The sequence below is a fragment of the Belonocnema kinseyi genome, chromosome 4, assembly GCF_010883055.1.
Source record: "Belonocnema kinseyi isolate 2016_QV_RU_SX_M_011 chromosome 4, B_treatae_v1, whole genome shotgun sequence".
NCBI classification, from domain to species: Eukaryota; Metazoa; Arthropoda; class Insecta; order Hymenoptera; family Cynipidae; genus Belonocnema; species Belonocnema kinseyi.
The window spans coordinates 88,054,398-88,080,823 of NC_046660.1; the positions used below are offsets into that span (position 1 = coordinate 88,054,398).

At 30.8% G+C, this 26,426-nt stretch overlaps 1 protein-coding gene across 1 annotated transcript in view; it reads left to right on the plus strand.

The window, feature by feature from the left end:
- The first annotated feature begins 3,689 nt into the window (after positions 1-3,689).
- Positions 3,690-26,426, plus strand: part of LOC117170997 (laminin subunit beta-1) — a 26,764-nt gene continuing 4,027 nt past the window's right edge. Inside the window, exons 1-12 of the mRNA XM_033358042.1 lie at positions 3,690-3,948; positions 18,265-18,401; positions 19,975-20,019; positions 20,150-20,242; positions 20,963-21,188; positions 21,327-21,635; positions 24,129-24,691; positions 24,772-24,951; positions 25,034-25,359; positions 25,436-25,846; positions 25,945-26,137; positions 26,229-26,425. Of these exons, the coding sequence (XP_033213933.1) occupies positions 18,335-18,401; positions 19,975-20,019; positions 20,150-20,242; positions 20,963-21,188; positions 21,327-21,635; positions 24,129-24,691; positions 24,772-24,951; positions 25,034-25,359; positions 25,436-25,846; positions 25,945-26,137; positions 26,229-26,425 (2,610 nt within the window). The 5' untranslated portion in view covers positions 3,690-3,948; positions 18,265-18,334. The remainder of the gene's footprint in view (positions 3,949-18,264; positions 18,402-19,974; positions 20,020-20,149; positions 20,243-20,962; positions 21,189-21,326; positions 21,636-24,128; positions 24,692-24,771; positions 24,952-25,033; positions 25,360-25,435; positions 25,847-25,944; positions 26,138-26,228; position 26,426) is intronic.

A 26,426-nucleotide genomic window follows, 5' to 3' on the forward strand; every position in this document is an offset into this window, starting at 1 on the left:
GGAATTTTTCTGAGGTCAGATTCGGATTCAGCGCAGCAAAAACCTTCGGGTATAGTAGGTCTGGTCTCTGGTTCTGAGAATTGTTGGCCTGTGTAATCTATTTTCTCATGATTTCGTTAACTTGATGGTGATAAAAGAATTTAGTTTCGTAAACACATTTATATTAGTTAGAATGGTTAGACGACTGAATAAAGCCTTGGTTCAGTATCAATTATTACTTTCGCCCGAAACAGGACACGAGATAAAAAAATATCTCTCATGTCTCGTCATGAACTAAATTAAGTATCCGTCAATCGTCAGTTTTCACAAATTATTCTCCATTGAACTTTGAACTATTTTGATTAACAATTTCTGAAGATATTTTATTTTTAGTGTAGGCGATTGATTTTTTCTTTGAGGGTCACATCAACTGCAATATTAAGTAATGAAAGAAAGAAAGAGAAGATTATATTATTTTCTTTCTTTGTTAACAACAATCATTTTTATTTTTATTTAAGTTTTATATGAAATCAATCATATGCTTAAAATTTTTGAAAGATACAAGTTATAATTATTAGATCGTTATTTAAACGAAATTGTTTCGTTAACACAATTCTTTTTATCTAACTAAAACTAACTTTGAAATAAAGAAAATCTTTTTAAATTAAAGAAAAATTTGTACTGAAACAAAAACTATTTATTTGAACTAAAGAATTTTTTTTAATATGAGCCTTATTAATATTTTTGTGAGAACCTTTTTTCTAAGGGTGGCTAAAAATAAAAATAAACGTCTAATTCCATTCAATTTTTCATTGATCATATTGTAAGTCAGATCCTTGGAAACATTTATTTTATTTATTATTTCAAAAATTAATATTTTCAATATAAATATAAAGATCCTTTCTCCTCTTCATATTTTACAAGTCCTTTGATATACAATCTCCTTGGGTTCTGAAATTCTGCATCCCTCGTTGAATAGTAAGTTTGATTACTAGCATTCATCGCCCTGAAAGCGAACAATTGAAGTTAAATGAATATTAAAAAACAAGTAATTTGAGTTCACTTATAGTAAATTTATACACTATTTTATTATTATAAAACACTCTCATAAATGATTTTAGGCGAAAGAAGTTCAATATTTATTTACTTAGGCGAATATACTAATATTATACTCTCTACTGATTTAACAACAAAATAATAATAATGGTTAAATTTATCAATAATTCAAATAATGATATAACTTAGTTTTGCGAAAACAATTGTTCTGTTAAACAAGGATAACAACATTTAAGATAACATAAAGAGAGCATACATATATTTAAGTAACCATTGTTGGGCGTCTAACCCAATAAACCGGAAATCTTAACATGCAGAAATTTACGAGAGGCAAAGTTGATGCTTTAATAAATGCTACTTTTAGAGACGATATTACTGACTTACTTTATTTTCATCCACGCAGAGCAATCCGTATTATTGGTGTAAATTTAAAAATTATTCTCCCATGTTTTTCAATCATATTATTTAAAATGTATCCATACAGAATTTATTCAAACAAAGCTGTAATTTAGTCAATATAAAACAATTTAAATAACAATTATTTTTATTGGGTTTAATACTGATAGTGAAAAGTACAATATTATGATTATTTATTTCGTATTTAGTATTTCATTATCCTATATTAAATATAAAACCATGAAAAGATGTCTTACTTTTTATTTTACACATCAATTAATTTAATAATTGTAGTTTTAAAGTAAATAATAATTATTAACTATTGCACAGGAATATTATTCAAAAATAATATTTTTCATCCATCTACGTTCATATGAATAAAAGCACACTTTAAAATAGATTTAGAGGCAACTTTTGAATCACGAACAAGTCTGCCCGCTATTAATAGAAAACCTAAAAGTAGACGCACTTTTCCTTACTTCCTTACTCGTGCTTACACCCTTATTATTGCCTAGCTTAGGAGGTTTTTATATTTCTCTTCAATTTCGTTATTCTCTTTTTCCAAAACAGAAAAGAATGGATAACTTATAATCAATTCAAAAGTGACTTATAAGTATGAATTCCGTTTTTTAAAATAATTTTAAAAATATAGTTTCACAATACTTCTGAAATGAAAATTCTAGAGGCAGCTTTGTACCATCTGTTTTAGAGTTGAACTATGTTTCGTAAAAAATTGGGGTCGAATGAAATTTCGTAGAATGCTGCCTCTCGTGTTATAGTTTGAATATTTCTTTGGTTGGAAAAAAAGTATTTCATTAATAAATATTAATTGATAGCTATTTAAAAAACAGAACAAAAACTGGCTCTATTTTTCAACATTCACGAAGAATCACAAATTATTTTCAAATGGCAAGATCAACAATATAAATAATGATAATGGTTCATTTTGTATTTTTAACGTATAGCTTTAAAAATATAATAAGTTTCAATAAATTAAATAATAATCATATAATGGCATTTTTCTTTGTTTTATTTTTATATTATTTTTTTATAAAATCAACATTGATTGACTTGAACGCTATTTTGAGTACAAATTTCTGTGAAATTATCCTCCATTCTTTTTAAGGCTTTAATGAATTTTTCAGTTCGCAATTTGGAATAAAATATTTTGCAGTGTTCTACATTGGAATATTTATAATTAATACATAATATTATATAATAGTTTAGTATAATATGTAATATAGAAAAATACAATGATATTGTACAGTCTCATGTAATAGATCAGCAACTAGAACTATTAAAAGTACTTTTTCTACTGGAAAACTAGTGAAACATGACTGAAATTTCGGCAAATAGTCACTGATTTCTCAGTGAATTTTTACTGTTTTATAGAAAGAAATTCGTCACTCATTCTGAGTGATATTTCACTGATTAGAATTTAGAGAATGCTCTCTAAATATTAATTAGTAACATTTTACTATTTCAATTAAAGCCAAAAGTCGTACCTTAATGAAATAGAAGTGCAGATTTTTTCAAAATAATGACAAAAAATGAAAAGGTGGTGTTTTTTAGTAAATCTACTTTTAATATTCCCTCGAAAACCCGCTGTCATTTTCTTAATTTTGTAGCATTTTGTTAATATTTTGGCGGATTTGAAAGGAAAAAATGATGAATTCACTAGAGTAAGAAATACAACTTAATTAGCTTCATTAACTGGTCTAAAGTTGTATCTTTTTAATAAAAAACGAAAAAGATTTTTTTCTCAAAACGGTAAAAATGCGTATCATTTATTTATTTTTAATGCAATAACATATTCAAAAAGTGAATGATTCCGTTCCTTCAAGTTTATTATCGATCTGTAAATTTGATTAATTTAGAAGTATGTCCCTGAATCAAATCAGTGTAGGTTTGCCTGACTCATTAATCAGAGCCAACCCACAAAAAATCAGTAAAATTGACTGATTACATTTTTTCTATAATTATACAATAAAGTCATTCACTTAAAATTATTTTTTCAGTTTCTAGTTATGCGCAAAAGCCTTCCGCTGAGAAAATATCAAAAGAGTACTCAGAAATGTGGATTTCCCGGAAATTTTCGTCCCTAGGGAGTAGCGAGAGGCTTCCGGAGCATAGCGACGGCAATATTCTCGTCTCGAGTGCAAGCTTACCAGCAAGTTGCCGTCCTGAGATTTAATCCCTCCCACCTATTCCCGGTCCGCTGAACCCCCGCATTTGCTTGCCGGCAGTGCCGAGTGCTACAGACTCTCGAGTACATATAGAACTACCGTTCTAGCGCGTCCACGTTTCTGGCGCTGTATTTTTGTCTTGCTCATTAAAAAAAATATCTATTTTCTGTGTGCTTTCGTGCAACGATTTTCAAAATTTATTTTCTTCCGTCAAGTTTGCTTGGATCAAATTCCCCGGGAGAAGAAAGAGTCTGGAATCTGGACCAGAAGAAAACTAACAGGGACTGGGCCCATCCGACTAAGGTTGGACCCAACTTCTCTTACATACCAGGTACCTACTACCACTACCCGAATAGAATGCGCTTTATAGGTACTCGCGAAGAAATGAGAGGAAGAGAGCGAGAGAGAGAGAGAGAGAGAACGGGAGAGAGAGAGAGAAATTGCAGGGCAGAAAGGCTGCTTGGTTTCGGTACTTCAAAAGTAAACTCGAGAGTAAACTTAAATGAAGCAAGAATCTCATGTCTAAAAGGGTGCACTGCTCGTAACATTCGAAGAGAGACTACCAAATTTTATGGTGCGTACGTGAGAAATGAGACGAGTGGTGCTTCCTGAGTTCAGTGAACGTGATCGTGTGTTTTCTGCGGAAAAATGCATTGCAGTGCAATTCTATGCAGAGATATTCTACTCGAGGAATGACCAATATTTGTGCATCGTTTCATGTGTTTTATTCTTAAGAAGAAGCACCAAAGAACCACAATGATATTTTCATTTCTGCGGAAAAAAATGGTTTAAAAATGTTAATTAATTGTTGAAAATGCAGTTAACGATGTTGACTGGGATATTGAAAATCATAAAACACCGTAACGGGCAGTTACGGCTCTCTTCAAATTATTATGGAGGCCTGCCGTGATTTGAGAGAAAGCCGTTCACTGCAAATAGAATATGAAAGAGTGGAATTATTACAAAATATTATTCAATTATGAAATTATAATTATTGTTAAATATTTAATATTTTTATTATTATTAACAAATTTTGAATTGACCGAATCCATATCAAATCAGACAGGGTTCACACTTAAAATAGCATAATTTCTCCAGGACGAAATATGTTGTTTTTTAGAGGAAATTAGGCTATGCATTTTTTTCCGATTTGCAAAACAAATTTTTGTCTAAAAAGGTACGGGTATTTGAATGTTGTGCATTCTTGTTCAAAAAAACCCTGATTTTGTATTTAAGAATCTATAAATTTTCATGTAATTTATATATATATTTTTTTTATTATAATAGCGGTCATAGTCTTATTTTAAAATCCGCCGAAAACATTAAATTTTTTCAAAATTAACAAAATGAAAGCGATTGCTTTGAAAAAAATATCAATCGATTTTTCAAAAAACTCACCTTGAAATTTGTTGCCAATTTTATTTTGAACTTGTACTTTGATAATGAAAATTTTTTGTCATGCTTGCTAAATAACTTTTGTAGACAGGAGAATTCTTTTTTTCTTACAATCGAATTTTCTACTTTTTTTGGAAACAATGACAGATATAAAAAATTTTAAGATATAAAAATTTACACGTTTGAAAAAGTTCTATAAAAAATGTCTCTCGTTCTTTTGCGATATTTTTCATAGTTTACGAGAAAAATTAAAAAATTACATTTTTAGAGGAAAAAACTTTTCCCGGCCTGAAAAATGGTTGAGCCCGCATGATGCTTATAAGATGCCTTTTTTCTGTTAGTAGATACTTTTAAAAAAATGTAGAAAAATAAAAAAGGTGTGATTTTCCAGAAAATATTTTTTTTCATGTTTTCAATATTTGACGAAAAAATATATAATATTTTCTTGAAACTCCCACTTTTTTGACTCTCCTAAATATTTAATAAAAGTTTCTACTAATAAAATAAAGGCAGCTTATCAGCATCATGGGAGCCAAAACATTTTTGAAGCCGGGAGAATTTTTTTCTCGTAAAAATATAATTTTTCAGTTTTTCTCGTAAACGATGAAATTGATCGCAAAGTTATTTAGCAGGCATAAAACTTACAAGGTATTTTCATTATTAAAGTACAAATTCAAACAAAAAATTGGAAATAAATTTAAAGGTGGGTTTTTTCAGAAAAACTATATTTTTAATTTAAAAAAAAACGCTGTCATTTTGTTAATTTTAAACCTTTTTATAATTTTGCGGCGCTTAAAATTCAAATACGCGTAACTTTTAGGAATTTTTTTTTGAAGTCGGAAAAATACGCACAGTTTATAATTTCCGCCACAAAAACAAGTTCCGTCCCCGAAAGATTATGCGATTTCAAGAACAAAAAACCTGCCTAACTTCCCAGTGGGCACAAAATTTGGCGATGTCTTTACGACATCGTTACGACATATTTACGACAACTTTACGACATCCTATGTCCATGTCGTTTCGGTGCCTTTGTGATATCGTAAAGACACCGTCAGATCATACGACTCATTTACGATATCGTAAAGACACATTAACGGCATGGACATAGGACGTCATAAAGTTGTCGTAACGATGTCGTAACGATGTCGTAAATACGTCGCCAAATTTTGTGCCCAATGGGTTGAAATGGAATCGCTTAATTGTACATTTTCAAAATGAAATAATCGTCAATTTTGAAAGATTTTCAATTAAGAGTTTTACAATTATGAAGAGTTATTATACAATTGGTAATTCTTGAAAGTTACAAATTTCGAATCACAAATTATTCATTTTTCAAGTTTGGAATATTTTCTTGGAATATTTCGATTCCGAAGACTCACAATGGGAAATTCTTCAATTGGAGCGATTTTCGATTAAATTTTGAAGCTTTACATTTTAAAATTCTTTAATTTTGAAAGATGTATAAATAACAATAGTAATTCTTGAATTATGACGATTTTGAAGATCAAAACTCAAGAGTTTTCACTTATGAATCTTCCAAATTGATGAAATTTGAAATGCAAATCATTAAAATAAAAGCATTTTTATTTATAAAACTTAAAACTTGAATAATTTTTAAAGTCTGAATTAAAAAATTAAAATTTCTTTAGTTTTAATGATTTGTAATTCATAGTTCTACAGTGTTAAAGATCCAAAATCTTGAATCTTAACGATTCGCAGTTTAAATGTTTGAAATTTTTTAATATTTGCAATTTAACCCATTAACGACCAAAGCTATCAATTTTATAACATGAGTTTGACCGCAAAATTTGTGGGTATAACAAAACAATAAATAGATCAAAAGTACTGTTCCTTATGTTTTCGGGTAAGCTAAATTCGAATCCGTCGTCAAAATTCAAATATTTTGACATCAAATTTAAATTTGGCGGTTTTTGCATGCAAAAATAGTGAAGAATGTTTGATTTTTTATTTTTATAATTTTCTTTCAGGCATAAAACGCGTTAATATCTTAAAATGTCTTGAACCATAGGTGCACAACATTCTTAGGCTTTAACAGAAAAGTAATTTATGGTAACTTATCATATTTACCTCTAAAATTACCGCAAATGACAGAAAATTTTCATAAATATTTATATTTCTTAAATTGCCACACATTTTTAAATTATATTTTCGGCTATTTATGGTGCGTTACCATAAAGTACCTCTGACATTATCGTAAATTACCAAAACCTTTCGGCAATTTTTTTATGGAATTTTTAATCATTTGGAATAATCATTAATAATCAATAATCATTCTTTATTCAAAATCTAATATGCACTGAAATCATGACTGTATTTCGACAAGCGTCTGGAATCATCCATTTGTTATAAAAAATATCGTATGCACCAAGGAAGTGAGGCACTTTTTCGACTTGTGTACGTTTTCAGTACTCGTCGAAAAAGTTCCTCTTCTCTCCGTAGGTACATAATATATTATTTTTAATGTTACGTCTGAAACAAATTACTATATTTAACATAAATTTAAATATCAGATAATTAATTAAACCAATTTTTTCATTAATACAATTTTATTAATTTCTTTTGAAATTGTCCAACTATGTTAATATTTCTACTTTAAACAATTGAAAACATTTTTAAAAAATATTTTTGACCTATTATATTTATGAACAGTATAACTTCAGTATACTCTAATACCGTTATTAGTTATAAAAAATTAAGAATTTAAATAATAATTTTGCATTTTACAACTTATGATAAATACAGATACGTCGTTTTTCGAATAATAAACCTTTTTTCTCAGGTTTAGATCATTCCGGAGTTCGAATTTTTCTGTGACGTATTCGACCGTCTATGATTTACGTACGGCTCTCTCCCAAATCACAACTCACGATTCCAACGATACAAAAAAATCATTTTTTTATTTTTTTGCATTTCACGGTATTTTTTCAAGTCACGACAGATTGTTTATATACTTGGAAAAACACTTTTAAAATCAACAAAATTTAAAAGTGATTTTTTTGTATCGTTAGAATCGTGAAGAAAAGAGAACGAGATTATTTAAAAAAAATTTATACATATAAATATATACAAGTCTTCTCTTTTATGATTGAGAAATGGACGGTTCCAATCAAGCTTTGGCACACTTTTTTTCTACAATTTTTTTCTACAATTTTTATTTCAAATAGTTTTTTATATCCCTCGTCTTTTTGGGCTTATGCAACGAAAATTAATAAGTCGAAAGTTCTAATTTTAAGCCAAACGACAGACAATTAAAAAAGTTTGAAAGATGAATTTTAGCCTTAGGTAAGAGACCTACAATATTTATCGTCACCATTTTTTGATAAGACTTCATATTTTGGTTTTATTTATCTAAAATAATGTGAAAAATTTCAAATTATGAGCCAAACGACGCAAAATATGTGAAAAAGTCTCGACAAGAAATTATAGCTTTGAAAAGTTTTGTCGAATTTCTCATAAACGTTTTAAAATAGAAAATTAAAATTTTGAGCCAAATACGAAAAAAAGTTTTAAAAATGAGTTGCAGATTCTCAAATATCCCACACAATTTTTTAAAACTATTTTTGGATAGTATTTGTCATTTTGTTTTCATTTATCGAAAATACTATGGAAAAATCCTAAATTCAAATTTTGCCTCAAATGACGCAAAATACGGGAAAAAGTCTTAATGGGCCGTCCATAAATCTCATGACCCGGGAAGGGGGGCATTATTTGTCACGCCCAAGGGAGGGGAGGGGGGGTGAAAATGTCACATGACAAAGTAAACCGAATGAAATTTCTTATTCATTTTTCGTCAGTGGGAGGGGTGGGGGTTACGATAATTCGTCAAATGATACGTCGGTGGCGGTCTTCACATCGTCACGGTCTTTCGCGGTAGTGGTTCTCTTACGAGCAATTACAGCTTTAAAAAATGCCTACAATATTTTTTAAACCATTATTTGATAGGACTTGTCCTTTTGGTTTTATTGATCGAAAATGCCAAATTATCAAAATGGAAATGTGGAAAACCATTCTCTATAACTGCACATTTTTATGCACAAAACTTTTGTTTTCAAATATTTGATTGGCAATAAAAAACTGTAAAGTTTTAAAAACATTCAAATCTAACATTTAACACATAATACATTAAAATACAGTAAGTTTACATATTTTCTTTCGTGTTCATTGTTATTGAAAACCTGGTCCACTTTTCATTCACTTCCAAGCTATTTGCTATTTGAAAAAGTAAGCAAAAAAGTGCAAGAGATTTTCGCTTCTAAATCTAGGAGAGACCCCCCCCCCCCCCCCCCCCCCCCCCGGTGAAGCGGGGTTTTGCTCTACAGTAGTTTAGTTAGTAGTTTAGTTCAAATTGATTGCGAATTTTACTGTAGTAATAATTTTCTCAACCCTTTCGCAACGATATTTATAGAAATTACCTTAATTCAATAAAAAAAAAATTTCTTTTTTTTTCAGATTTTTAACAACAAAATCCATCATACTGCTGTGATATCGCGAACTTTAATTTTTAATTTCTCCTAACCCAATAATTTTTTTGTATGAAACATTCTTTATTCTAATTCAGTATCTCCATATCTCATTAGAAAAATTTTATTTTTGCAATAAATTTAAATTTGAATCACTATTCAACGTTTGTCTTATCTTAAAATACTGATTTTAATCTTGCGTTTGATATATTATTACGTTGCTTAAACTATTTTTATGTATACATTAGGTATGGAAATGAATGTTGAGTTTTCAATAATGGGAGATGATTATAAAATAAAATTACAAATTTAAAAAATTTAATTGAACAATTTTTATATGCAAAATATGTACTTTAAAAAAATCTAAGTTGAAACAATTTCGTAAAACTACATATAAACTACTAATAATATATTTACTGTGTCAGTTCATACTACTAACAGTCCCCTGCAACGACTGTACGTTAGCGTTAGTTCGCCAGTGGGCTAAGTGAAGCGTGCGGCGCAGATGGCACTGGGAGTCTTTCCAGCCTGTTTTTACATGACAGGAATAGGAAAAATTAGTTCGAAATTAATTTAATTTATATTTTTCGCAATAACAATGGGTTTTATGCATAGCATAATTAAAGCTCCATATATTGTTAAATATAAGAGTAATAGTAAGTGAAAAAAAATCGTTAAAATATTCTTTTCTAGCATGGTGAAACAACAAATTTATTTTATAAAAACTAATAAGAATTAAGAAAGTCAGATGTTGGTATAAATTAGTAATTTATTAGCAACAGTAGCCCTAATACAATAACAGACCATCTATTGGAATAAACGAATTAATCAATTGATTGAAAGATTAATTAACTTTAAAAACTTAAATTTAAATAAATAAATGAAGAAGGTATAGTTTTTTAAATCTTTTTATGAAAGAATTAAAAAAATTAAAATATCATTTCACTTTAAGATAACATGTTTCCTATTTCTCATAAAAATTCATATAGTTTTTATTAATTTTTTTATATTTACACGAAAGAATTTTTAAAAATAAAAGTATAGTTTCAATTTAATATAAAATGTTCAATACTGTTTATTAAAATACAGTGTTTGATTGGTTTTTCCATATTTATTATTCAGAGTAGCCGCTGCCCCGAGAAATCTGGAAAACCGGAAAATGACAGTGAATATATTTTTTGACAGGGAATTTTACAAATTTTTAGAGAGAATAAAGTTCTCTACAAGTTTGACCTCAACAGTTTTTTAAATCACCAATTGAATTTTAATCCTTTTCAATTATGACATCATTCAGTTTATAATACGAAATCCAAAAATCTTCTACTTTAAACATTTTCTATTTTAAGTTTTAAATTTTAATTTAAAGAATTTTAATATGCAGTCTTGAATACTTGTATATTTAATTAAATAATTTTTTAAATAAATATGTGCTTTAAGTATTAAAAGGGGACAATAATTTATTTTTAAAAAAATGATTCAAACTTCGTTCAAAATTTAGGGATTTCCAGATTTTAACGTTAAAAATTAAACGTTTTCAATTCGAAAGTCTTAGTCATTTAAAAAATGTAAGCTTCTCATTTAAAATTTATCAATTATTTTCAGTTTATAAATAACTTCATAATAATGCATTCTTTATCAAATATTCTTTCAGTCTAAAATATTCTATTTTAATCTATTAAATTTAAAATTTGTTTAATTGAGAAAAAGAATAAGTATTGAATAGTTAGAAATATTTCAACAAATATTTAAAAGTAAAAAATTTGGAACTGAATTGTTTTACATAGAAACGTTTGAATCTCTAGAATTTCGGAGAACTTTTAAACTTTTAACGTTACAATTTTAATTGTTCTATTTTAATGAGATTTCTAAAATTGTTAAGAAAGAATTTGGAAGATTTTTAGAATTTTTTTTAAATTTGCAGAATTTTCTAAAAAATTGTATGAAAAATTCGAATCATTTCAAAAATGAAAATAATTTAACTTATAATTTAAGAAGTATTCTTTTTTTTAAATTTAATTTTTCAATTCTTAACGTTTCTACCTCAAAATTGTTTAAAATAATATAATATAAAAAATGTAAAATTAATTGATTCTTTAATTTAGAGCATTGAAAATGATAACGTGAATTAAATTTTTGTCAGAATCTTTGAACTCATTAATTTCTAAAAGTTAAAAATTCTAAATTTTGTAGTTTATCTGCATTTTATTAAAAATTGTTAAATTGAAAAGGGTTAGTACCTTCAATTTTTTACATGTAAATTTTATTGGCCTTGAAAAATGTTCATGACCCGAGAAAAAACGGGAAATTACCGCGAATTTTTTTCTTTGATTAAAACGACCACCCTGTTATTAAAATACTTAGTCTTTATTTAATTTTTAATATTTATACAAAATAATTTTAAAATATAAAGATATAGTTTTAGTTTAAGATAAAATCTTCTATAATTTCTATTAAATTATATAGTTTTTATTATTTTTTTTTACAATTCAACGAAAGAATGTTTAAAAATCAAAATATCGTTTTAAATAAAGATTAAATGTTTCACATTTTTCATTCAAATATGCACACTGTACTTATTACAATTTTTATATTTCTGCGTAATTTTTTGGTTTGAAATGAAGATAACTATATGTAAAGATATTATTTTATATCTCACAAACAATTCAAACAAAAATATTAAAACATTAATTGCCGATTATTATATAAACAACACTAATATTAAGACTATTAAATTAAACAACAATCAATTATTGCAAATTCCAGAACAGTGACTCCATCTTCTGAAATCGTGTTTCGCTCCCACAAAATATCTTGTGTCAAAAAAATGTCACGCGCATGCCGCATTCGGGTTTTACAACAAAATTTTCTCTTAAGATGGCTTTTTGTCAGGCTCTAACATTTTCTTTACCTTCTGGTACATAAAAGAAATTAAATTTTTTGGAGAAGCTATCATAACCTGATATTTACATGCAGGAGTAACACACGGCATTCCACCCATTTTTGTTATTTTCGTGCAAGCTTTTAAAGTAGTAAAGCTTAGAAAATGTTCACACTTTATTTTTGTCATACATAAAATCGAATTCCATTGCGAAAAATATTAATCAAATTAATTTTTCACTAATCTTACCTATACTTGCCATACAAATATAGGCTGGAAAGACTCCCAGCGCCATCTGGCCTCCACGCTTCACTTGATCGTACTACTGAACTAACTTCGATGCAGGGGACTGACTACTAAGCAAAATATTTCTTCAAGCTCGTTACAAAATATTAAATAACTTCTGTAAGATATTAATTTTAAAAAAAACTATTAAACGTTTTTAAACCTAACTATTAGTCTATAATCTGTATTTAAAAAATACTGATAAAACTGAGCACGGCACATATATTCCTCAGCTGGCTACATTTTTTTCAGAGAAAACGCTTGACCGGGAGTTTGTCAGAAAAATCCAAGTGATTCCGTAGCTGTTTTTGATTGTTGCGTGAACTGGATTTAGGTTTAAGGACAGGGACTAGGTAGTTAGATAGGGTTCGATTCCCCAGCGGGAGCGATTTTTTTCAAAGCGTTTGAGCGTGCAATCATAATGTGCAACTGAGTAATAATAATAGTAAATTACGTGCAACAATCATATATAAAATAATTTTTTTCTTTTCAAATCGATCGTCATTTTACATCATTGTTTTTATATAAAGTTTCGAGCTAATCTATTTATAAATCGTGTATAATATGCATGCAGTGCATGTGTTAGGCGCAAAGATTTGAAAAAGGACCAAAGACTGAAAAAAAACATCCATAAAGCGTTCTGGCCTTTTCAAACGACCAAAACCCGTTCTGATTGGTAGTTTTCAAAAGGGCTGATTACAAACTGTCATGTGACCGAACTATATACAACGCACAGTGAAAAAAATAATTCCTTTTGGAACAAAAATCCTCCGATTTCTCAAATCTCAACAGATCGAAGTTTTTTGTGATAACCCAGGCATATTTATTGATATTTCCTCCAAAAAATAAAAGTTAGTAAAGTTACATTTGTTGAATAGGAATTTCAATTTCACATGAAATTTCTCTATTTGGTTAATTATTATAAACAAATTAATGAATGCAACTTATATCTCCTGCTTTTTTGGAATGTAAATGCATTAAATGTATTATTTACACTGATCAGCTCAAATGAATAAGCTTTGGTTATACTTAGAAAACACAATGAATTACTCGTAATTTTTTCAATTCAAAGCAATTATTTATTTTAACATATTTAGTTTATTCAACCTAATAAATGTGTTGTGCGGAATATAATATCATTTCTTCTAAAATGATTTATTTAAAGTAACAAGATAATTTGTTTGATTTAACCAAACACTCCCATTAAATAAACTAAACACACCGAAAGCCAGTTTGCGCGACGAAAAGTTTCAGAAAGATCGTGCGTCGTGTCATGAATTGATGAAATAATGAGTTCTCCGAACACCTGGACATTCACAGTTTCAAATGTATGGCAAAATTGAGGTCTGCAACAATATGCAGAACATTTTGAATGTTAGTACAACTTTTAGTTCAGAGTGCAGTTTAGTTTATATCAAAATATTTGGTTGGATCAACCAAAATATTTGATTGGATCAACAAAAATATTTATTATAATCAACCAAAATTTAGTAACAAAAAAATTTATTTAAATCAACCAAATATTTGATTGACCATATAGCAATGCATTGATTTGTTTCATCCAACCAAATCTTTGTTGAATCAACCAAACTTTTTTCTTAGTGTCATTAACATATTTAAGAATAATCTTTAATTGCAAACGAACACCAAAAAATAATAATATTTAATGTTTTAAACAAGTTTGATGAACAAATTCATTTATTTGACATTTGCATTCATGTGAAGAATATAAATGAAGAGTATTAAGATGCAATGAGACATAAGCGAACGAAATATTCATTTATTCGGTAAAATTAATCATTTTACGAAGTATTTGAATGGCATTTTGAATTACATGTAGCGTATACATCCTACAGTTGCAAAATATAAAACAATGTTTTGAACCAGAACTTGCAACAGATTCAGATGGTTCGTTTTATATTTTGCAATTGTAGGAGGTATTGTATTTCTGAAAAGTGTAAATGTCAGTCCAACTACGTCAAGTATAATTTAAAATGCCATTAAAATAGTTCATGTAAAAACAAATGTAAATATTATTTTTACCAAATAAATAACGACGTCGTTCATTTATTTCGTCATAATTCCCTTCTTAAGTATTTAAAAAGATATACTTTCATCCGTGGAGATTTGAGAAGTCGGCGGATTTTTCTCTCAAAGAAGTATTTTTTCCCACTGTGCGTCATATATAGCTCTTTTGAAAACTAGCAATCAGAACGAGTTTTGGTCGTTTTGAAAGAGATCAAAACGCGTTCTGATAATTTATTTCGGCCTTTGGTCATTTTCAAAAGAGCCACAACGCGTTCTGGCATTTCTGCAACGGCCGGAAAGCCTTGTGGCTGTTTTTTCGGTTTTTGGCCGATTTCGGCCTTTGAGTTTAGCACATATATACATATTATATATTGTGTCTATATTGTGTCTGTTTATAAGTGGTGAATTGCATTTCACGATTTCATATTGTTCATCCTTTTCTTTTGCAATGGCAGTATAACTTACCTGATTGCAAAAAGTAATTTTAAGAAAAATTCAGAAACGAAAAGCTGCATTTCTTTTAGAGAGTTCTTCCAACGTTCCACTTTTTTCCTAATAACAACTATTATATAGATTAAATTTAAATTTTTATTTTTTATATAGATTAAATTTAATTGTTTTCGTTTTATTGAAAATTGAGAGTTGAAAAATTGTTTGCAAATAAAATATTTTGATTTTAGAAAAGTCCACTCTCGAGCTAAAGTCTTCCTGAATTGAGGACAAGAAAGTCGGATTGTATGAAGTTATCCAGGTTCAAAGAAATGGATGTGGAATTTTACAACCTCAAAGTTACACTAACTTAAAACTGGAGCAGGTTCTGCTGCGCATTGTGAAACAAAAAATTAAAATTTCAGTTAAAAATAAAAATTAAGACCTGGTCTTGAGATATCTTACTGAACACGGATTAATAAGGTTTAATTTAAAAACGTTAGCTAATTCCGAGTAAATGGACCAAGAATGTTCAGATTTTAAAATTTCATAGGTTTTCAAACTGGTCTGTATTTTGAAAATTTTGTACCAACAAAAAAACAGAATTGAAGTGTAAAGTAGACTTTATTCGCTATGTTTATTTATAATAATTATCTCAAATAATATTATGATAGAAGAGAAAACATTAATAAATAAGTTCCGACAATTTCATTTTTTAAATTTCAGAGGCGTAACTACTGTAAGGGGTGTTTTAATTTCAAATGGACCTCCTAAAAAATGTTGTAGAGGGGCCTGCACGTTTCTAATTCCACCAATGATGTTTTTTACTTACCTTTTCAAATAGTAAAAGGCTGACAATCTCTCTTTGAGAGATGCGATTAATTAATTAATTACAATGCGATTAATGTTCATAATTTTCGGCTTAATTAAAAATCATAGCATTCCAAAGAAGGTGAAAAAATGCGAACAATGTTAGGTTAAGCTTGCATTTTTCACTAAAAATGGATATACATATATTTCAAAGATTTACAGTTTTCAAATTATTTTAGGTAATGTTAACAATTTTTACTTAATGTCACCTGGCATCGGTTGATTTAAACAAAAATCATTAGTCTTCAAAAATTAAACCTAAAATTTTAAACAATACTGTAGTTTATATTAGTGTTTGTCGTCTGATATAGACATCTAGACACAACAATACAGAAGGTTTGATTGTCTAATTATTGTACAAAAATATTATGCATATATTTATTCTGGACTTAAGATATCATTTTTCGTCATTCATCAATAATATTATCCTTGCTTTTCTTTTCTATCATTTCATACTCGAGGAAAAAAAGATTGAGTAAAGTATTTTCTTATTTGGACATTCGTTTTGAGAAAATTTAGGAGATTTCTATTTTCTATTCTGATTTTGCCTCCAGCATTAAATTACATGTATTTCCGAAAATTTCTACAAAGGATGGCTAATTAGTTTGTGAGTAAAGACAGCTTAAAATCTAATAAATTCATCCCTTTATAAAGAACTACCGTTTATGTAAAAACGAATTTTATGAGCATTTTCTTTCATAAATCTCAGTATTCCTGAATGTTTATTATATAAAACTGTTTCACACACCTTTTTTTCAAATTTAGAGATCAATAAAAAATCGACTAATTTGTAATTTCGTAATGGTAAAGAAGGTGGTTCATATATTTTCTAAGAAATTAAGTAATACCTAAATAGTCAATACTCATCAATTAAGAAAAAAACGTCATCACTGAAGATGGACAACCAAATACAAAATTGAATAGAACAAATTTGTACTTCAAGTTTATTTCGACAGCATGAATTTGCCTTGAGGAAATAAATATTTTTAGAATTTTGACTTGAATAAGAAAAAGAAGCATATTTTTTCAAATGTATACCTCTAGCTATCAGCGAATTTTGTCCGTTTTGTGTTGTAAAAAATGTTATATTATGGAAGATAAAAATAATGTTTTCGGTTGAAAATCGTATTATTACTATAAAATACTTTTGAAAGATTAAAACTACCCCGAAATGAATTTAGATTAATGTTATAATAATAATAATAAAACATTTCTTTTTCGGAAATCTGGAAAAATGCACTAAATTTCGGGGTGGTTTATATACAAATAAATTCTGTATTGTTAATTCTGCGCGGCGAAAACCTTTACGTATTCAATGAAATATACGTTTTTCGCAATTATATCCTAGACCTTAAAACTTTACACAAGATAATTTGATAATTAATATTGGTCAAACTGTACAGAAAATTAAAATAAATTTGTTTAAACTCTACATAGCAGAACCTTGGACAGTAAAATTCGTCATCAAATTGACTTTGTAGAATTTATCGTGTCACCTACTCACTCCACTTGAAAATAAATCTTTAACAGTAAATATGACTAATTTGTGATTATCTTCATTTATGATCATTTGCTGCTTCTTTTTTGCAAAGAAAATCACCTTTCTAGTCATAAATTTAAATTAAATTCGATTTTCAACTCCATTGCAAATTTAAGAACTTTTCTTAAAAATTACATAAAATTTACCGGCTTCTTAAATAATTTGGTTAGCCCGATTTACAGTTATATTTTCTGCCTAAAACAATTTTAATAATATAAAAATGTAATAAAACAGTATATTTTTCACCAAAGCAGCGAAGTAGTCTTTTTACACTTCAGCGTGAGTTTTTGCAAACAGTCCAGTTCGTAAAAAGACTTTGCTGCCTCGGCACACACGATATATTCTGTAATAAGAGTATATTTTCCAAGGTTTCTAATTAAATTACGTCTCAGATTTGAGGTTAGTTTAAAGAAAAAAGTACTGCGCAGAATAGTGCTTGTAGTAAATAACGCGCATGCGCAGACATTTCCTGTGGACAATAAAGTGCACTTTATCGTCCTAGGACGATGAACTACCCCACTACCAACAACGACCTACTTTGCTGGTACAAACCACGCCCAGAAAGCGAGGAAAACATACTCCTGTTAGATAAAAACCTTTGTCTAACAGTTCTAAAAATAAAGGGGCTTCCAAACAGCACGAGGCCCATTTTTTGTTCTAAAATCAAATACAAACTTTTAAAATTCACAATTCTTTTAATCATAGACTTTGTAACCGAAAGTTCTTTTTCCTTTAAAATAGATCAATGAAGATGACGTGTTAGACATTCTCCGACGAAAATTGTACCCTCAGAACTCCGAACCAAATCACAATGGTTGGGTTTCGGCGCTACCTCCTCGCAGCAAATATTTTTTTCTTCACAACTATCTTCTTACCAGGTAAGTCTCTTTACCCAGGTGAAAAATTTGTCTATAGTTTATATATAGTGGGTAAGGCAATGATGTTTTTCATTTGTTTTGCGAAATTTTCTGCATAAAAAGTATGAAAAATATTCATGTTTTAACCCACTATATATAAAGTATATATAACTTTTTCACCTGGGTAGATAAAGTACACGCATACAAAATATTCTTGACTGGATGAACTTATACCAGTATAAAAATGTGATTCTGTTAATCAAAGTATTAAACTATTACAGCTCAAAACATAGATTTTTGTTGTAATCGAATCACAATGCTTTGAAATAAATAATTCATTATCATTTATACTGAGTTAATAATAGCGTTTTGAACACTTGTCAATATTTAATAACTAAATTAAATCCGATTTTAATTTGCAATTTCAAGATTTTTTCTTAAGGAAATTTTCCCACAATAGAATTTCACTACTATATTCCGGATACACAGTTTTCGGCTATTGTTATAAATAAATTACGACATTAACAACTAATTATTATAATAATTCGAAAACGCAATAATCTGTGAAAGAAATATGTCATCTAAATTAGTTTGGCTCCTTGAAACATTATAAGATTTCTCTTCATAGTTATAAATAAATTACGACATTAACAACTAATTATTATAATAATTCGAAAACGAAATAATCTGGGAAAGAAATATGTAATCTAAATTAGTTTGGCTCCTTGACGCATTATAAGATTTCTCTTCATAAAAAATAATAAAATTACTACTAAAGCTACAGATGATTTTAAAATATAGAAATCTTTTTTAAAAATCCTGGAATCATGAATGCATAATCGAATCATTGTAGGGCGAATAATCCACGAATGTAGCCTACTTTCTGTTCTCTTTCCTCATGACAAGAGGAGCCTTTATCCAAACTGATTAGATATTATAATGACCTCCGGACCTGATCTTCCATCGAGAAGACTGAGACCCTAAAAAATTAATCATCCCGAAAATATAAAGACATGAAGTCGTATTAAAAAAAAAAACAAGATTAATGACACTTTCTTCTGATAACCAAAAATTCTAATAGAAATAGTTTCACTCCTTAACTCCATTTTCAGATAAAATAGATAAATTATTTAAAATTTAAAAATACATTAATATTACCGTAAATTTTATATTAATTACGACCTGTCTACTGTTATGGAATTTTTCGTGAGAGAATAACATTGTAAATAAATAATTATTTAATCAATAATTAATCTAGGTGTTCATTTTTTTCAATTTACAATATGTAGTGTTATGAAATGTGAAAATGCTTCGAAACGATGAAAAGCCCCTACAATCTGTGATTTGGGATGTTATCCGAAGAGGGCATGTCGCAGACATCCGCTTGTTCTCCAAGATAAATAATTAGATGCACGATGAAATATTTGTTGCATGAAAGAATAATAAAAGGAGACCTTAAGCTAAAGACGAGTAGATTAAATTTCTTATCATAATTTCTGAATTGATCATCGAAATTCTAATCCTACTTTAATAGAAATTCTAATGGCATGCTTTATAATAACTTTCAATAACAAAAAATGTATTATTTTTTTAGCTCTTGCGGACCCCCAATATGGCCAATCGAGGGCGCCAGTTAGAGGTAACTGAAATATTTATTTTATTAAATTATCATATTCTAAGTCTTTTTATCAATTTTGAGATGGGAAAAAATTTAGATTCTTTATAAATACTAGATAAATTAGAATTCGGAATGGCTTATTACCCCTTAGGCTTGCGTTCAATCCAGCGAGGAGATATGTCGCCTTACGAGACATTCGGCGAAAATCACGATTCGCCATGGCCGATTGAAACAATTACCAGAGGTAGCAGTTTATCGAAAAAAGTAATTTTAAATTAACCCTGCACAAACCTTTTTTCCGTCATTCGACAAGGCACGATTGCGATTTAGAAATAGTACACTGAATACTCACATCTTGAATGAAATGAGGCTGATCCCTTTTCAACCCTTCCAAAAAATCCAAAATACAGTATCATTTTTCGGTCTATGGAAAAATTTTGAAGTGACAAGCTCCTAAAAAAACCCTTGATTTAATACTTATTTCACGGTTAAAGGATAATCCAATTAGAATGGTTTATTTTCATGAGTCCAAGAACGACTTCATTTTTTTGTAAAGTGGTACAATTATTTTTGCATATTGTCATTTTGACCCCTGAACGAACAATTTGTAGAGGTGCCATTTTAAAACAAAAAATGAAATCTTATTTACTATTTGTTTTTTATAATGTAGTTAAATAATTATAAATCGTAAATATTTTCTGAGAAGCTAAATACCATTAAGTAGTAAAAGTTAATGAATGATCTGTAGTGCAGACGACTAACTATGGTGTTGTTGGGAAGATAACCAAATGTTTGCTCTGCTACCAGCTACTCATTTCCCTAAATAGTCCTCGCCCCTCAAGATCCCTTGCGTTGCAGTCATCAGTACAAAGAACAGTACAAACAGCTGTACGCGAGACTTTGAGATAACAAAATTTCCTCTCATCTTTACGAAATTGATTCTTTACATCATTCTTGAACTTAGGTGCCCAGCAAAAAAGGATTCATCCCTGTGAGCAAAGTTCCTGTTATCCTGCGACAGGAAATTTATTAGTTGGAAGGGCAAATCGATTACAAGCTTCATCCACTTGTGGATTGAGGGATGCAGAGAGATATTGTATTGTGTCACATTTAAAGGACAGGAAGAAGTGTTTCTACTGTGAGGCTAGTAACCCAAAAAGACAACATGGCATTGAGAACATCATTAATGGGTAAGAAGTCTTATTAATTATTTCGTGCTGATAAGAATGTAGAAAAATCCCGAGAGCAGCCACCATGAATTAATCACAATTAGTAGGAAATAATTAGAATGATTAAATAATAATAAATAATAACTTTTTAAATTATAGAGCACCACACAGAACTTGGTGGCAAGCAGAAAATGGAGTTGAGAACGTAACTATTCGTTTTGATCTAGAAGCTGAGTTTCATTTCACACATATCATTATTCGCTTTCAAACTTTTCGACCTGCTGCTATGCTTATTGAAAGATCTTATAATTTTGGAAAAACATGGCAAGTCTATCGGTACTTTGCACACAATTGTGAGCATTACTTCCCTGGAATTCCAACTCATATGCCCCAAAAATTAACGGATGTTATTTGCGAAACGAGATACTCGCACGTTGCACCATCAAAAAATGGAGATCTCATTTTCAGGTGGGTTGTCTCTATTTTGTTCGGTAGTTGTTTATAAACAGGGGAGGTGACCCAATTTCGATCAACAATTACACCGGCACACAAAAAAAGGGGTCTGTCCGACAGACTACACTCACATATCTATATGTTTTTGGGGTCGCTGAATTCGAATCCGGTGTCCAAATAATCAAGTTGGCTCGTATTTTTCTGAAATACAAAAAAATAGACGTAAAATCGACAGAAAACAGCGATTTCTCAAGTATATTTTTGCAAAAAAAAATATATTTTCTCGCCCGGTGGACTTAACCAACATATTTATATGTCTTTTGGGTCTCTGAATTCGAATCTGAGGCCCAAATAACCAATTTGGCTTATATTTTTTCGAAAATCGCAAAAATAGACGTAAGATCGGCGAATACAGCGATTTTCCTTGAATACATTTGCAACAACAAAATTTTTCATGCCCGTTGGTCTAAATCAGCATGTCCTTATATTTTTGGGGTCGCTGAATCCGAATCCGGGGTCAAAATAACCCAGTTGGCTCATATTTGATCGAAAAATGCAAAATTAGAGGTAAAATCGACGAAAACAGCGGGTTTTCGTGCATATTTTTGCAAAAAAAATATATCTTTATCCCCGGTGAACTTATCCAGCATATCCTTATGTTTTTGGGGTAATTGATTCTGAATCGGGGGTTCAAATAACCCAGTTGGCTCATATTTGATCGAAAAACGCAAAATTAGACATAAGATCGAAGAAAACCTTTAAACCTTTACCTTCCTAGACTGGGATTGTCGTTCACTGTAGATTCCCTTTGCGTCTCAGGTTTCGGGGTTTTTAATTTGCGCCAGTCTCCTTGCATGGCAATAGTAGGATTTTTTGTAAATAAGTTTTATTTACTTCTAACCTTACCCAGGAACAACGACGTGGATGTAGTACATTTTGTTCCCTTTGGGGTGCTTTATTACCGTGAGTCCCCTTGCCTTTCACGGTTATAGGCTTCTTTTATTTTCTATTTGTTTTTATATCGCTTGTATCGAACCATTTTGTCCTCAAAATACCTACGTAGTGGGTTTCGCTTTCATTTGGTACCTTGATTGACTTGATCTCGTTTTAAACTCCAACAGTAGCCAGTCATCATGTTGATATCCCAACATCCCTGATATCGCCTCTCCATCTCTTTTGTATCCTGGTGGAAACGTTCGTCTTGCTCTTTACTAAAGTCTCCCAGGTTGTCTGGAAACTCATTTATATGCGAATGAAGAATATGTAGTTTCAAATTCAACCTAGTTTACCAAAGTTTGTTACCATTTCCGAAACCACATTTTGGGAGACTTTAGTGAAGAGCAAGGCGAACGTTTCCACCAGCATATAAAAGAGATGGAGAGGCGGTACAGGGATGTTGGGATATTTACATGATGGCTGACTGCTGTTGGAATTTAAAACGACATCAAGTCAATCAAGGTACCAAATGAAAGCGAAAACCACTTCGTAGGTCTTTTGAGGACAAAAGGGTTCGATACAAGCGGTATAAAGAAAAATAAAAAGTAAAAGAACCCTATAACCGTGAAAGGCAAGGGGACTCACGGTAATAAAGCACCCCAAAGGGAACAAAATGTACTACATCCACGTCGTTGTTCCTGGGTAAGGCTAGAAGTAAATAAAAGTTATTTACAAAAAATCCTACTATTGCCATGCAAGGAGACTGACGCAAATTAAAAACCGCGAAACCTGAGACGCAAAGGGAATCTACAGTGAACGACAATCCCAGTCGAGGAAGGTAAAGGTTGAAAGGTTTTCGTCGATCTTATGTCTAATTTTGCGTTTTTCGATAAAATATGAGCCAACTGGGCTATTTGAACCCCCGATTCAGAATTAGTGACACCAAAAACATAAGGATATGCGGGATAAGTCCTCCGGGGATGAAGATTTATTTTTTTGCAAAAATATGCACGAAAAACCGCTGTTTTCGTCGATCTTACCTCTATTTTTGCATTTTTCCATCAAATATGAGCCAAATTGGTTATTTTGTCCCCGGATTCGGATTCAGCGACCCCAAAACATAAGGATATGCTGACTTAGACCACCGGGCATAAAAATTTTTTTGTTGCAAAAGTACACAAGAAAAATTGCTATGTTTTGTCGATTTTACGTCTATTTTTTCGTTTTTCAGAAAAATATGAGCAAACTTGGTTATTTGGACACCGGATTCGAATTCAGCGACCCCAAAATCATAAGATATGCTTGTGTAGTCTGTCTGAACGATCACTTTTTTGTGTGGCGGTGTTATTAGCTCTCATCATCGAACACTGTACACTTTGCAATTCTCTCTTTTATTTATTCTCCAAAAAATAGCAATATATCAAGTAAAAAAAAACCTTATTCTTTACAGTACAGCTTTGGAATCAATAACGTAAGACAAACTAATTCATTCACATCCTTTGAAAATTTAAACCATATGTATACGACCTTATCCTAAAAATCCATTTTCCAATTAGTTCATCCAATTTTCAGAGTGTTACCATCCAACTTGCTGATCAGCAACCCCTACTCAAAAGAAGTACAGAATCTCCTCAAGATGACGAACTTGAGAATAAACTTCACCAAACTTCACACCCTTGGTGACGACCTCTTGGACAACAGAGCAGAAATCAGGGAAAAGTATTACTACGCCATCAATGATATGGTCATTCGAGGATCCTGTTCCTGCTATGGTCACGCTTCCAGATGTTTGCCTCTTCCAGGAGTTGACAATGAGGAGAACATGGTGCATGGAAGATGTGAATGTACTCACAACACTAAGGGACTCAACTGTGAATTATGCGAAGATTTCTATAACGACCTACCTTGGAAGCCTGCTGTTGGAAAGCAAACAAATACTTGTAGGAAGTGTAATTGCAACAACCATGCCACTTCTTGTCATTTTGATGAAGCGGTTTACGAAAGATCAGGAAAAGTCTCGGGCGGAGTTTGCGATAATTGTCAGCACAATACCAGGGGTCAGAATTGTGAGCAGTGTGCTCTTTATTTCTATCATGATGAGAGCAAAGATATCTCAGATCCTGAGGCTTGTCAACGTAAGTTTATTTTTTAACGTAGATCTAAAGGAAATTTCATTAAAATCGAGACGTGATGAAAACAAATTTGTTTTTTGTAGCCTGTGAATGTGACCCTCGAGGTTCCTTGGACGAGGGAATTTGTGACTCTAGGACAGACCCACTTAGTGGAGAGGAATCAGGAAGATGTCACTGCAAACCCAATGTCCAAGGTCGTCACTGTAACGAGTGCAAGAATGGTTATTGGAACTTCGATTCCAACAACCCAGATGGCTGTCAAGGTGAAAGAACTTTCTAATTTCGATCACGTTTCTTCTAGAAGACAACTTGCAATTTCTAATCTTGGGAAATTCTTTTTTTTAGCATGTACATGTGATACTCTTGGAACTATCGACAACGAGGGTTGCGACGTATTAACCGGAGACTGTACCTGTAAAAGATACGTTACAGGACCAGATTGTAACCAGTGTTTGCCGGACTACTACGGCCTTTCTGAAGACGTAGATGGTTGCAAACCTTGCGAATGTGATCCTGGTGGTTCTCTTGAAAGCTCCTGCGATGTTGTTACAGGACAGTGTCGTTGCAGATCTCATGTTAGTGGAAGAACCTGTAACCAACCAGAGCAAAGCTACTACACAGGGTACATAGATTTGCTGACTTATGAAGGCGAACTGGCAAGAGGAACTGATGTACGTAAATTGAATCTATAATTATTTGTAACAATATTTGTGGTACTTTATCCATATTCTTCATTTGAATTTCCAGAATTGCCAAGTAGTCATCAGAGAGCCTTACAGAGACGGAAGGAATAGCACCTGGACAGGAACTGGATTCATGAAAGCCCTTGAGGGATCCACCTTGAACTTTACAGTTGGTGATATTTACAGATCGATGTGGTATGACATCATAGTTCGATATGAACCAGTGCACCCTGGTACATGGAACGATGTACAGATTGTGGTCGAACGCCACGAACCAGTAAATCCAAATGGACCTTGTGCAGAATGGAAACCAGATGACGATCGATTGTGGACTCAGTTGCCAGCAAATTCCCGAAGTGCTGAGGCTATTCCACCCATTTGCTTAGAAGCTGGTAAACAGTACAATATCTTGCTAACTTTAACGCAATTTGTTGGTCCTGCAGATACACCTTCTGCTTCTATTCTCGTAGATTCGGTAAGCAAGATGTTCTTTAACTTTTGTCTTATAGCATAAAGATAAGTTAGGCAGCGGTTCCTTCTTATAATCATGATCAACTGACTCTGTCTTCTTAGATTGTCCTCAGACCAAATATTGATTACATTCCATTTTTCAACGGCTCTGGCTTAGCAGAACTTCGAAGGCAAGAATACGAAAGTTATAGATGTAACGACTTCTTCAACAATGTAGGCTACAGACAAGATGCACCTGATGCCTGTAGCAAACACTACAACAGCATTGGTTATTACGTTTATGATGGAGCACACTGTAAGTTCTTCTCTAAAGAAATGTTATTTATACTTCTAAAAAATCTGATGATGCCAAATGTCAATCTTCTAAAATAATAAATTTCTTTCAGTGTGTGAATGTAATCCTACTGGATCACACAGCGCCTTCTGTGAAATTAGTGGTGGACGCTGTTACTGCAAAACCAATGTTGTTGGCAGACGTTGCGACCTATGTGCTCCAGGAACTTATGGATTTGGTCCAGAAGGTTGTAAGGCATGTGACTGTGATGGTGTTGGAGCTTTGGACAATTTCTGTGACGCTGAAACTG